Genomic DNA, 13,715 nt, shown 5'->3' with positions numbered 1-13,715 from the left:
GCTGTAAATTTGGTGATTTTAGGCCGCTTGAGGCTCTGACCTGATCGCTGTTGTGGAAAGTGTCTCTGGACAGTCTGCCCCAGGGGTTGACAGGGAGTCCACAGTGTTCCCGGACACATGATCCTTCAGCCACCCTTCCCTTCAGCACACACATACAGTACATACACTCTCACTCTCTCTATTTATTTCTGGAGCAGCATGCCCCACACTCGCCCAGTCTTTCTCTCTCACTTATACACACATCTCGCTCTCCTCACCCCATAGTGAGGTATAATTAGCTCCTCTGACAGGTGGGAGGGATCGGGTCTCCCGAAGAATTAAACTACCAATTTACGCCCAAATTACACAGGCACACAGACACTCTCACCTACTCTCACTTACACACACAAACACATGCTCACCTTCTCTCACATATCAGATGCATGCACCTACTGATGTGTGATCACGCACAAACACTCATTTTTGCTAATTTCAGTGCAGTCCTACAGAGTGGGGCACACATGAAATCTTTATTTGATTTTAACTTGACAGTGTCCCACGTGTTCATAACAAATCCATTAAACATCCATTGTCACTCTGGATATAAAGAAATAAAGCATGAATGTTTTGCTGTCTTCACAGTGTAAGAAGAAACACACACTGGCGTGTCCAGACTTCTCCAGTACCGGCGTGTGTCCCCATGGATCCAAATGCAAGTTGCACCACAGACAGAGCTTGAAAAGTACTGGCTCTAGCGCAAGCTTTGGACCAGCCAAGAAAGCCCATACTAGAGACATTTTAAAGAGGTCAGGATCAGGAACTAATATAGCATTATGATTCTTAATTGTCACTGATACAAGAGAAGAGGTGTTCTCTTACTCCTTTCTGTTCAGTTAAAAAAACAAAAACATTATAGTTATGATTATTTAAATATATTATTATAGGGAAGTGACCTGAATAACCATGTTAATCTCCCATAAGCATGCAGATTATTTATAAATTAATTTGAAAATTAAATAAAATCTTGTTAATCTTATAAGAATCTTATAATTTTTGGTGTTTTTCAGTTCAGATGATGTTCAGACTCTTCAGACAGAGTCCATACAGGCAGATGAGGGCCCGTCCAGCTCGGGTCCTGAAAAGCTGCCTTCCTTTATCTCCTTGTCCAGCTCTATTGACATGTCAGAGAACCCTGAAACCCCAAAGCTCCCTCCTGCTGCAGGCCCTCATGCCAAAGGTGTGTACTTACATGTCTAGAGGACTTTAGATGAAAACAATTTCAGTGTAAAATAAAATTATAATTGTAACATATACTAGATGAGATGCATAAATTGGCACCCAAAGTATATGACCACTTAAGCTCATGTATAAATGTTATTGCATTAGTAAAATATAAAACCAGGTGGTTCCTTTAAAGAAAGATAACAAAACATTTCACACACAAAAAAAGACACTTGCATTTCCTAGGTTTTAAATTATAATTATGTTATTAAAAAAATAAGATTAAATGTTTTTGGGCACTTTCATGTCCAAAGTTAATGTGACGGATAACTACGTCTGTTGTTACTCTGCTTGGATGCCTGTGTGAAAGAAATTAGGAAATTACTTGATAAGCACACCAAAAATAGAAGTCATTAGAAATATATGGCTCCAAAAAATCAACTTAATCCTAAGAAAAAGTCTTGCAAAATTTGATTGCAGATGCCACTTGGATTTATGTTTTTGTGTCTAATGCATTGCAATACCATACTGATATCAATTTAAAATAGGCTTGTTAAGTGTGGCTTAAGAGTCCAAATACTTTTTGGGGTCACTGTTTATATAAAGAGCAAGGAGGTAATAAATATTTATGGAGTACATAGTTGGGTTACTCAATACGCAGTGATGGGGTTAATAATATCGAGGGGGTTGATATTATTTAAGAGAGGGGCTGCATGAGGTATATAATACTTACTGTAGGGTTACTAATATTTAGGTTTGTTGTTAAGGACAGGCACAGCTGAAGCTGGCATGTCAGTCTTACTGAGAGGATTAGAGGAGAGGGGCCCCTATATCCTGACACACACACACACACCAGCCGCACCCTATGGAACAGTGTCTTTCTCTCTCCACACTCAAAAAGACAAACATGATATACTGCCCTCACACACACGTCATTTTCCAGCAAGAAATGATCAGCTTCTTTTAAAGGTTCTGAGAAACTGCTTCTAACTTTTTAGAATCCATCTGAACGCTTTTCAACTGTCCAGTCTTCTCCTTTCCCATGCTTTCAAACTTCCTTTCTTAAATTAGTTCCAGCGGAACAGAAACTGCTGTGATTAACATCTGACTTTACATCCTAACAGTGTCTTTTCAGAGTCATATGGTCATACTGAAGCATGCCATACACTCATTCTCTTCTCTCTATACATGAACACTTAAACGTGTTTCCTTGCATTTCCAAAGCTTTCGTAAGTGGTGGTATGTGTATTTCTGCATCATGTCTGGGTATTTGTACAAATTTATGCTTTTTATACACACGCACATCCCTCTGCCAACTTCCTATATCTCTCATGCCAAGTTCCAGATCAGTTCTCCTTTGGGATCATTGATGGCAGCCCTGTGTCTCAGAATAGCACAGGTGCCCACCAAACCACCATGGCTTTTCACGTCACTTTCTTAACCTGTTGTCTGAAATCATCTGCTGCACACAGACTGCTCTCAAATTCAAAACTTCATAGCATGAGGTTTAATGAATTTGACGATTCTTCTCTCTGCTTTGCAAAAATTAGCCCATAACTCTATGCATCACTGCCTGCATCTTCTCTTTATCCCTCCGACTCTGTGCTATCACTCACCCTAAGACAATCACACTTTCCTGTGTCATTCCTCTATCAGTTAAAACAGAACAATAGCTACTCCTGCCATTATATAGCAGGTGCTATTCATTTCTTTTCTGTCTTGTTTTTACAAATCAACGTTTCAACTTCTTTCACTTTTAGCTTCAGTTACTGCTGTGGAACCAAATCATAATACACTTCCTTAAAAACATGAAAAATGACTGTTTCCTAGAGGAATTTTTCCTCTCCTTTCTTCTGTCTTTTACAGGAAAGAAACTACATATCAAGCCACGATTGTTATCTACAACACAGACAGAAAGCTTGCCAAAGGAGGGTTGATGGTGGGTTTTGGTAATGGTAATACACCATAGAATATTTTTTTTATTTAATTTTTATTTAAAATTGTGAAATTCTGCTAAACTGTTACTAAATGGTTTACAAAGACATCTTTATTTGAGAGTTTTACAGCCACTTCTTGGTGTGAAGTCATATGTTTGGTTTCAAGAAATGCAATTCTAAGAATTCCTTTAACATTTCTCTGAATATGTTCATAAGTGTTCACTATTACAGAACTGAATGTATGCATTATAACCAAATACTGTTCTGAAAAACTGCAGACGTTCTGTAGCCACTACGATTTCTGTAGTGGTTTGTTATGCAAATAAATTGTATCCTTTCGAATGTATTGTGAACATGTATTTTCAAAAAATTACTAAATAAAATGCTTTGTGATTTGCACGACTGTGTCTTTATTTGCGAGCATGTTTGCATATATAAGTTTACATTTTTCAGTTTTTTTTAACCATATTTAACCAATTTTTCAGTTATTAAACCTTATAACATCACAAACCACTTCACTCCCAAGTTGTTTTCTGAATAACATGATTTAACGTGAAAAGTATCGGCATTTCTCTACACGTGTTGTGAGGCAGGTGGATGTAAAGAACATTGCTCATGGCTGCAAGTCTGTCACTGTAATTGAGTCTTAAAGAATCTATAGAAAACGAAAAAAAAAAAAACCTTATGCCTTCCTCACACTCCTCAAAACTCATTTTTCTTCTTTTCGCACTTTTTCCTCTCTAACTGCTGTCAGACCAAATCCATCACAACTAATTTCTGACAATGTCATTTTCCTTTTCTTCTGCCTGTCTTTTCCCAAAATGCATGATTTGATTGAGGATCCGTTCGTATATGAGCCTGTCTCCGCCTCCTCCTCCTCCTCTCCCTCTTCTCTATTTGATAATGTAATTAGTATGTTGAGTGTTAAACAGAGGGGATGATGGGAGCCGTAATCCCTTGAACGCTCCTTACTGTGCGGAGACTGCTGATATTCAGACTATTAATGCTCCGCTGAACCAAGGCCTCGTCGTGCTCCGTGCTCTGTGACAAACGACTGCTGGTCACGACGGGAAACCTGGTTAACAGTCACCGGCAGCAACGACAGGAGGCATTAATACACCGTGGCGAGGGTCTCGCTGCGGAACACGACACACTCGCTGGCACTGACAAGCCTGCCGCCGTGTTAACGAGATAAAGGCCATGCTCATGATGCGAGCCACGTTTACAATGACATAGAGGTATGGAGGGAAGGAAAACACTCCCTCATCTGACTTCTGTCTATCTTTCTCCCCTATTTAATCGATCATGCATGAAGGGATACTTCACAAGAATGCATGTTGATTTGGGGGTGGTAAAATCAACTAAAGTTGTCATACATCACCTAACGCCTGTTAGCTTATTTGTCTATTTTGCATTGCAGCTCTTGCTGTCAGATTTTATTTTTATTTTAAAGGAATGTCTGGGTTCAAATTCGAATATATAGCCACAAGTCTCAAACAACATCGGTTTACATGATTTTAGTCATGTTAACATGACTCACTTTCTAACGTTTGCTATGTAAAGTTTTGTCCCGTTTTACAACTTTGCCTAAACATAATGCCTAAAACCCTCAAATAACTGTTAAATTACAATTTAAGCAACTTCACAGGTTTAACAAGTATTAACACGAGAGTAAACTTAAGAATATATTGCATAATGTTGTTTACCATAAAATTAACTCGTCATACATGAGACTATGATTGAAAAAATTCACATTAAATGATTTTAGCAATGTTAACATTAAAATACTCATGTTTTCAAATATATAGCTACAAGCCATTGCAGTTTGATGTCCAGTTTACAACTTGCCTAAAACCCTACAATAACCACTAAAATAACAATTTAAACAACTTTACTACTCAAATAATATACACAATTATATACAAAACGCATCAGTCAGTGTTCTCTTTTATTATCAACTTACTAACCTTTGCTGTGTAAAGTTCAAATTTGCAACTTTGTTACCTAGACATGATGCATAAAACCCTAAAATGATTATTTAAACAATTTTACAGTTCAAACAATACATGCGTTTAGAGTTAGTGTACAGGATTTTTTTATTATAATCTTGTCATCTCTAAAGGTGCCAAAACAAATGTGAATTTCTCATTCATAGTCTCAGATGCAGCATTATGCAGAATAATCTTCAACATACAAATACATATATCAAACAAAATAACCCCTAAATATTTACCATAGAACTAAAAAACTACAGAGTTTGTACAGTAAAGTCATAATCCTTAAGATGACTTATACAGAAGGGCGGAAAAAAATGTGAGGTGTGATGCACACATCTGTATTCATGATGCTCTTTAACTATGGTCACTCACCAGTTTCTGTTATCTGCATGGGAAGAGAAAGAGAAATCCAAGTAGCAATCACTCTTTCTTTTCTCACCCTCCCCTTCCCGCTCGTTCTCTCGCTCCGACGGCGAAGATGTAAGTGCCTTAGACAGATGTCTGCTGCCGCTTGTCTCAAAGCTCAACGCGAGCTGCTGAGCTCTGCAAACTCTAATTAAGATCAATATTTCAATTTTTAGTAAAAGCACATGTGAAAGAGAATGGAGGAGGAGAGAGAGAGAGAAAAGAGGAAACACATTCACATTTTTTCGAGGAAAATCTCACTTGAATGAGAAAAGGAAAGCATGAAAGGTCAAGTGTAATATTTCTCTACCTCTATAGATCGCCTAGGCATAAAAAAGACAAACTTGTTACAGCTCAGCAAAGACTCCAGCCCATCAATAAAGATCATACTTTCTGTGCAAGTAGTCATTAGTATATCTGTCCTCTGTCCTTTTTCATGCTGCTGTCTTTTTCTAATCTTTCTGCTTGTGGTTTATTTCTGTATGCCATTTTTAGTACATTTTTATAAAATCTCTTCCTTTGTCCATTTCAACTTTTTTGGTTCTCTTGAAGGAATCAGTCTATTTTCCTCTTTAACACTTAACATGCTTATATTTTCTGTCATCTTGCTCTGTCTAACTCACTTTTTCGCTGAGAACTTCATAGAACTTTGTATACTTGTTAGTTTGAATGTAGTCAAATGATTACTGCTGAGTCTTTGAACAGGCATTTGTGAGATTCTGAGGTACACAAAAACCTCCTTTCCAAACCTTCTTCCGATAACCCCCTACTCCACCTCGCAACTCTCAACAATTTTGGCTAAAGAAGGGTTAACCGGACAAATCCGTCTCAGTCATTTTCACAGATGTCTAGTCCAAACCCCCCTTCTCTCTTCCACATTCTCATACTCTTTTACTCCTTGGACGTGCTGATGTCCATTTTGCTTAAATCGGTAGAATTGCACCAGCAGCTAACTCCCAATATGCAAAGGCACAATGAAAGCCCTGACTTCAAAATTTATGTCTCAAGCCCTCGGCCACATCACACCCACCCACCTCCGATCACTGAATGGACGATGGCAGATCTTCTTAAATGTGGCATTTTCAAAGCAGACTGCTTAGCTTGGACTTTGAGGTCCACTCATGCTTATTTGATAAAACCTCCATAATGACTTAGCGCACCTTCATCTTTAAATACCTTGATATGATTTGTCCCGTCCTCTTTGGCTTTTCTTTTTTCCCCTCCGTTGGCAGATTTGAGCCTCAAGCGTGTCCGTATTTCACTCATTGGCACCTGGAAAGAAAGTCTTAACATGTTACATAAAGTTAGCAGAGGTCTCGGATGTAGTAAGAAGTATGTAAGTTATACAGCAGATTTTATTTTGATAATTAATCTTAATATTGAAGCCTAGAAAATACACATACATTAAATCAAACTGGCAAGTATTAAGCCTCTCAGCCAGTTACAGAGTGAGTAGTGCAAAGTAAAGACCTGTCAAACACCGTTATTATGGGAATAGTTCCCCCATAAATGAAAATTTGCTGAAAATGTACTCACCCTCATGCTATCCATGTGTAGATGAGTTTGTTTCTTCACTAGAACATATTTGGAGTAATGTAACATTTATATATCTTCTTCACAAATTTATAATCTGCAGTCAGAATAAGAGTTAATAAAAGCATCACAATAATCCACAAATAATCCAGGCTATCAATTATGAAGTGAAAAGCAGCGTGTTTGTAAAAAAAAAAAAAAATAATCAATTTGAAATTTAAACCGTCACTTTTGACCAAAATATCAGTCCATAATTCTTCGAAATCCAGTAAAGAAAAGTCCATCAACTGTTCTCTCACATCAAAATGAGATATTTGTTTAGAACTGTTTTGGCTTGTAAACAGTGCTTGATCTGTGCATATCTCTCTCCTGATTCAGATGAGACAACTTTTTCACTGGAGAAAGCAATATTATAGATGGACAACTCATATTTTATGCAAAAGCAACAGTTTGAAGTTAAAAAAATGTATTAATTGATGGACCGGAGTCATGCATTTATCAGCTGTATAGACTCTCATTCTGATGGCACCCATTCAATGTAGAGGATCGATTGGTGAGTAAGTGATGTTGTTATAAATAACTCAAGTCTGTTCAAACGAAGAAAATCTCATCTACATCTCGGATGGCCTGAAATGAGAACAATTTCAACAAATTTCATTTTTATGTGAACCTTTCCTTTTAGTGTCTCTCCTCCTCGTGTATTTATTTTTTATTTTTTAACAAAGCACTATTAAATATTTCAAACATTTTATATTGATCTACATTCCTCTGTATCCTTACACTGCAATAAGGACTTTGCCTCGAATAGACTGACCCTCTTCTTTGGGTACTTCTTTCTGCGCGAGACTGGCTCGTCTGAATAAGACATATGCTGTGGTGATGAAGGCGCGCTCTGCGTGGAGCTTAATTATTTGTCGATCCGCGCAGATGAGTCGAGATGCAATTAGAGGTTAATTGCTAAAGAAATCTGGAGCGTGGCTGGCACGGGCGAGGCGGATCATAATTAACTCATCCGCACAAATTGAGCATTTTTCCTTATCCGGCGGAAATGTGGATTGATTTTATTGCTGGATCACGCATTATTGAGTTCATCACTGCCTATAGGTCATAAGCGGGGAGGAAAGTTGCGTGTGTGTTATCCTATTAGATCAATACACTGAATGACTGTTCACGGGGTTACAACACATTAAGGAAATATGCAGTTTAATACATAATTATCTAATAAATTTAAACTTTAAACGGTCTGTCCAAACACATTAGGGATATATATATATATATATATATATATATATATATATATATATAGGTTATATATGTGCATCTCATATGTATCTCATATGTCATATCTCCTGGATTCTAAACGATAGCACGCTTTTATAAATAAATACTAACTTAACAAATAATTAATTGTTAATAAATAATCGTTGTGAAAGGAAATGTGATGCTCCGTGAAATAGCCTACGCATAGTTAGTTTAAATTGTTCATAATTGTCGTTGCACTGGAGATTACTGAAGCACATTTACATTTTTTAAATGAGCAAATAACTTACTGTAGCAAAGTGTTAAAAGAGCAAACATTGTGTTATTGTGTCATAATTGTCCTCTAATTTTGTATTAATTTTGTTCTCGTTGCAAGCCTATTGCAATTTCTCATAAGACTGACTTTAGTTCAAATAAATCAATCTAATTATATGATCATTTAAAAATAAATTAATGTGTGTCTATGAAATACATAATTAAATTGGTCAAGAAAATTCTAACCTGTACAATCCATTTTATAAATGTGTTTAAGTTATCCCTACAGCATTTGCATTGCATATAACGTTTAAGAAATGTTTGCTCTGTTCTAAATAAACATTTTCTAAGTAAGATGAGCAGGGCCTCTTGCCTTTCCTCGCGCTCACCTTCCACGTGCGGTTGCGGGGGGTGGCGTCGCTAGGGGGCGGTTGAGCGCGTTCGGCCCAGCTGCTACACAGATGCTTTGCTACAGGAATATGTCTCCTGCTACGCCTCCTCCCATTGGTCCTTTCCGTTCTCTGGGTGGGACGCTTCATGTCTATAAAGTGGTATACATTGCCCCTTTCAGTGCTTTAGTGATACTGCGTGTTAGCGGTGGACAACAGTGCAGAAGGAAGCTCTAGTCGTAAACGTAAAGCAACGGTGACAGCAGTCCATCTAACTTTAAAAGTGACAGCGGAGGGAGGTGAATTTAGCAGCCAGAATTCCGCATCCTTCGTCGAGCTGCTTTGGAGCGTCCCACCAGAGGAACTTACACTGAGATTTGTCACGCACATTGTTGCGGTGCGCGTTTGCTGGTGACTGTGAGAAAAAAGAAAGAAAGAAAAGCAGCAGCATCATTCCTTTTGGACTTCGAGGTAAAGTCTGACGTCTTCTCGACTTGATGCGCGCGCATTTGTTGTGTCGCGGACTTTTCTGCGACATGTGAGGAAAGTTCTCGCCTTCTTCCCATGTAAGCTTAAACTTCACAGCCTCCAGTTGAACGGGACTTAAAACAAGGAGGTGAAGAAGGATATCTGAAGTCTCTGTTACTCAAAGGACGATTTCTCTGAAACTCCATGTAAGCTTTAACACGGTGAAGCGAGGATAAGTCAGGTTGGTGGTTTTGAGTTCACGAGTTTCAAGTTTCTGCCACCCTGGCCAGTGATATTAACGCGTGAATCTGACCTGGGATAAGTTGTCAACAAGAGGCAAACTGGCAGGTGTATAAGTTCATTTACATGCATGGGCATATGTGTGTCTCGCTGCACTATAAATAGAAGCTCGTGCTAATGTATTAAACCCTGGCCATTTCATCTTCATCAGTAGGCTATTCATTATAATCCCAGTGAAACCCACGCGTGTCGCTTTGGCTGTTGGGGTAGGTGTCTTCGCATGGACTGACATGGCCACCGATCTCGCCATGAGCGCAGATTTGCCCAACAGCCCCCTGGCTATTGAATATGTCAACGACTTCGACCTCATGAAGTTTGAAGTCAAGAAAGAGCCCCCGGAGGCCGACCGCTATTGCCACCGCCTGCCCCCGGGCTCGCTATCCTCCACCCCAATCAGCACACCCTGCTCCTCGGTGCCTTCCTCGCCCAGTTTCTGTGCCCCCAGTCCCGGATCGCAGCCTGGACAGAACCTCGGAAATGGTGTCAACAGTAACAACGGTGGCAACAACAACAACCAAGTCTCATCGGGCAAACCGCAGCTGGAAGATCTCTACTGGATCCCCAACTACCAGCATCACATCAGTCCAGAGGCCCTCAACCTGACGCCCGAGGACGCGGTGGAAGCGCTTATCGGTAACGCGCACCACCACCACCATCACCACCAGCCCTACGAGGGATTTCGCGGTCAGCAATACGTCGGAGAAGACCTCTCGACGGCCACGAACGGTCACCACCACCCGGTGCACCACCACCACCATCATCACCACGGCCACCACGCGCACGCGCGCCTCGAGGACCGCTTCTCAGACGAGCAGCTGGTGAGCATGACCGTGCGCGAGCTGAATCGGCAACTGAGAGGCTTCAGCAAAGAAGAGGTGATCCGTCTCAAGCAGAAACGGCGAACCCTGAAGAACCGCGGCTATGCGCAGTCGTGCCGCTACAAGCGCGTGCAGCAGCGCCACATACTCGAGAGCGAAAAGTGCACGCTTCAGAGCCAGGTGGAGCAACTCAAGCAAGACGTGTCGCGTTTGATCAAAGAGCGGGACCTGTACAAGGAGAAGTACGAAAAGCTCGCGAGCCGAGCATTTAACGGCGGCGGCAACACTCGGGACCCGTCCAGCGGCACTCACGGAAAAACCACTTCCTCGGAATTCTTCATGTGAGAGTGATTCTTGTTAAAGACTTTTTTTCCCGCACCTACGTTTTCGTTTTTTAAACCTTAATTTGTATGTTTTTCAGAGTGAATTTAATTTGCAGTTCTTATTTTAAATAGCCTACTCACAATGTCCACTTAAGATCGTACACTCTTAAAAATAAAGGTCTGATGTCATAGGACAACCTTTTTAAGTTCCACAAATAAATATTTGATTCTCAGGAACTCTAGAGAAACATCTGTTTGGTGTTTTGAAGAACCCAAAACCCAATGTGCAAATCGAGAACCCATAATGTAACATCCTGCACTTCTTTTCCAAAGAACTGCCCACTTTTACCGCCAAAACGATTACTGACAAGCAAGTCCTTTGCTGAACTTAAAGTGCTAAAATGAAACTTTAAAGAACCTTTATTTTTGAGAGTGTAGAGTCTAACATTACAGCGACATATTTATAGTCTTCGCGCATTATTTGTATAAATATAGTACTGTACCATAAAAGTCTTAAAGTTAGTGTAATGTTAGGACTATCTTCCAGAGACAGGCCTACTGCACGGACCCTTCTACTTCATAACACCTCCGATCTAAATATGGGATCACGCATAACCTTCAACGACCTATCAGCTTTGGATTCTGTTTTTTTTTTTTTTTTTTTTTTTTTTTTAATAGGTCAACTGCAAAGTCCGACGCGTTTTTAAACATACAGTTGCTTCCTTATTTTTTTTTTTAAGCGGATTTACGAGTCTTAATGGCGATGAGAACATACTGGAAACGAAACTCCAGCCTGTGAAGGGACCTTGCAAGGAACAATAATCATATTAAAACATTTATTAGAAAGAAAGGTGAATGGCAATACATTCTTGACATTTCTCAGTCAAGAACTGAGGTTGATGGGACTTTATGAACGTCGAGGGCCCTCAAGCATTGCTCAAGTCTGCATTACCCCATAATCCTGCATGCGGGACATGTATGGTACTCCAAACGCGCCAGTTCTCTCTCTTCCTCATACAGCACTTGGATGAAAAGCATGGCCCTTAACCACTCTCTGTTTTCTCTCTCTTTCTCTCTTTTCGTTTCATCTGCTCGACACAAGCCGTGTATCTGAAGGAACTCAGGCGTACCTGCGAAACCACATGAAATCCGTCCTTGCATTTATTTGCTGTTGTTTAAAAGTTACAGAATAAGAACAAAGGGGGAAAAACCGACCTGAGCCAGAGTTATTTATTCCCACTTGTACATATGTAGAGGTCAAATGGTGTGTTAATTTAACTTTCTTTTTAAAGTCCTTTTTGCTTGATTATTTAAAACGTCTTAATACAATGTTTGTATGTAGTAGCATGCAAATAACAAATATTCTCATCCTATTGAATACGTACATTTTCAAAGGAAGTCCACTGCACTACGATTCGAAGAATTGGGATTTATATAACATTTCGCTTCCTCTGTGTTAATCGAATTGCTGTTATGGTGGACATAGTCGATCTAAAGTGCATATAAACACAAGGTCTTTAATTGCTGCTAATATTCTATGCACCAAATTCAAAAGCAATTAACAGAAGCTCTGATTATGTGAATTTTGTACTTCAGAATAAATGAAGGTATGTAGAAAACTGGTTAGACATAACTAAGATCACCTCTTGAAGAAAGATATATATGTCTTAATGGACTGGATGATGAACGACATACTTCAAATATATGTCAAGCTTCGTAAGGGCAAGAATGGTTGTTTTAACTTTTTATTGTGACATAATAAAACTGTAGCATACTCTGTATAAAGCAGTTGCCTATTGTTTTGCATTAAAACATTGTCATGATAATAGGCTACCGACCATACTGAATTACACTACAGGTAGATGTCAAGAGATTAAATGCGGATATAATTCCACATTAATAGGGCTTGTGTGCAAACTTCTCTATAAATAATCATGCGCATTTGAGGTTGAAATACAGCCCATCTTGTTCTGGCTAAATGAAGAAGTTGCCAAAGTGGATTATCTAATGCACGTGAAATGTCATAAATCAGTTTTCAGATTATTTCCTACCTTTGTATGCTTAGATTCCTAACAGATCTATCGTCCAGACTTCTAAAATAAGATGTCCAGGTATGTTCCTTTACCTGGGTTAGTATCTGCTTGATATCTCGCCTGAAACCACTGTTAACATTGGCTTTTTTTTTTCTTCGGTTAAATTATGAATTATGATACAGTTCGTTATGAAGAAATCTCTCTGTCTATTGGTCTAATTTGAGGCACAGCGGCTTGAGGTTACATAACCATATGTGCTGTCACGTGTGCTGTCTTATGTAAAAAAAATAAAAAAAAAAATAAGTAAAATTGAAGAAAAACTGTACATAGCCTATAATTTCTATTTATTTATCGAAATGATAAATGTCCTTACGTGTCATTAAATAAAAAACCAAAATGTTTCGAAATGGAATGTTGTTCAAAATCTTGTTTTCATAATGTTTAATAAAAACTCCTGTCAAATGCAGCAGCCTGTTTTCCAATCACTTTTCACGGCTAAAATATGTGATCTCCTGTTACACCAAAAACAAAATGTTATTTTTACAATGACATCTATTTGTCTTAAATGACAGATTAAATTCAAATAATAAAAATAAGGCAAGGAATGATTTGTGTCTTATATAAAGTGCCTCAATGCGCATATGGCGAATCGTACCATTTCAAAAGCTCAATCTGTTATGTTTACATTTGAAAAAAATTATTTCAAAAAATATTTTTGATACTATGAACTACAGAGGTTTAATACTGATGTGTAATGGTGATTTTTATTTTCAATCGAAAATGAACAACTTCATAAT

At 38.8% G+C, this 13,715-nt stretch overlaps 2 protein-coding genes across 2 annotated transcripts in view; both read left to right on the top strand.

Annotated features, from left to right (window-relative positions):
• The window catches only part of LOC128015637 (zinc finger CCCH domain-containing protein 3-like), a 60,562-nt gene extending 57,026 nt beyond the window's left edge, over positions 1 to 3,536 (top strand). Inside the window, exons 10-12 of the mRNA XM_052599668.1 lie at positions 622 to 785; positions 1,047 to 1,216; positions 3,067 to 3,536. Of these exons, the coding sequence (XP_052455628.1) occupies positions 622 to 785; positions 1,047 to 1,216; positions 3,067 to 3,137 (405 nt within the window). The 3' untranslated portion in view covers positions 3,138 to 3,536. The remainder of the gene's footprint in view (positions 1 to 621; positions 786 to 1,046; positions 1,217 to 3,066) is intronic.
• Positions 3,537 to 9,155: 5,619 nt separating this feature from the next.
• On the top strand, positions 9,156 to 13,384 carry LOC128015636 (transcription factor MafAa). The gene has a single exon (XM_052599667.1). The coding sequence runs from the start codon at positions 9,975 to 9,977 to the stop codon at positions 10,905 to 10,907; it is 933 nt and encodes a 310-aa protein (XP_052455627.1). The 5' UTR covers positions 9,156 to 9,974; the 3' UTR covers positions 10,908 to 13,384.
• Positions 13,385 to 13,715: the final 331 nt, after the last annotated feature.

Source organism: Carassius gibelio, chromosome A6 (assembly GCF_023724105.1).
Source record: "Carassius gibelio isolate Cgi1373 ecotype wild population from Czech Republic chromosome A6, carGib1.2-hapl.c, whole genome shotgun sequence".
Classification (NCBI taxonomy): Eukaryota; Metazoa; Chordata; class Actinopteri; order Cypriniformes; family Cyprinidae; genus Carassius; species Carassius gibelio.
Note: the sequence above shows the minus strand (reverse complement) of the source record. Positions and strands in the feature narration are given on the sequence as shown.

Excerpts from the sequence above, each read along its gene's own strand:
- LOC128015636 (XM_052599667.1), top strand. The coding sequence starts at position 9,975 with ATGGCCACCGATCTCGCCATGAGCGCAGATTTGCCCAACAGCCCCCTG.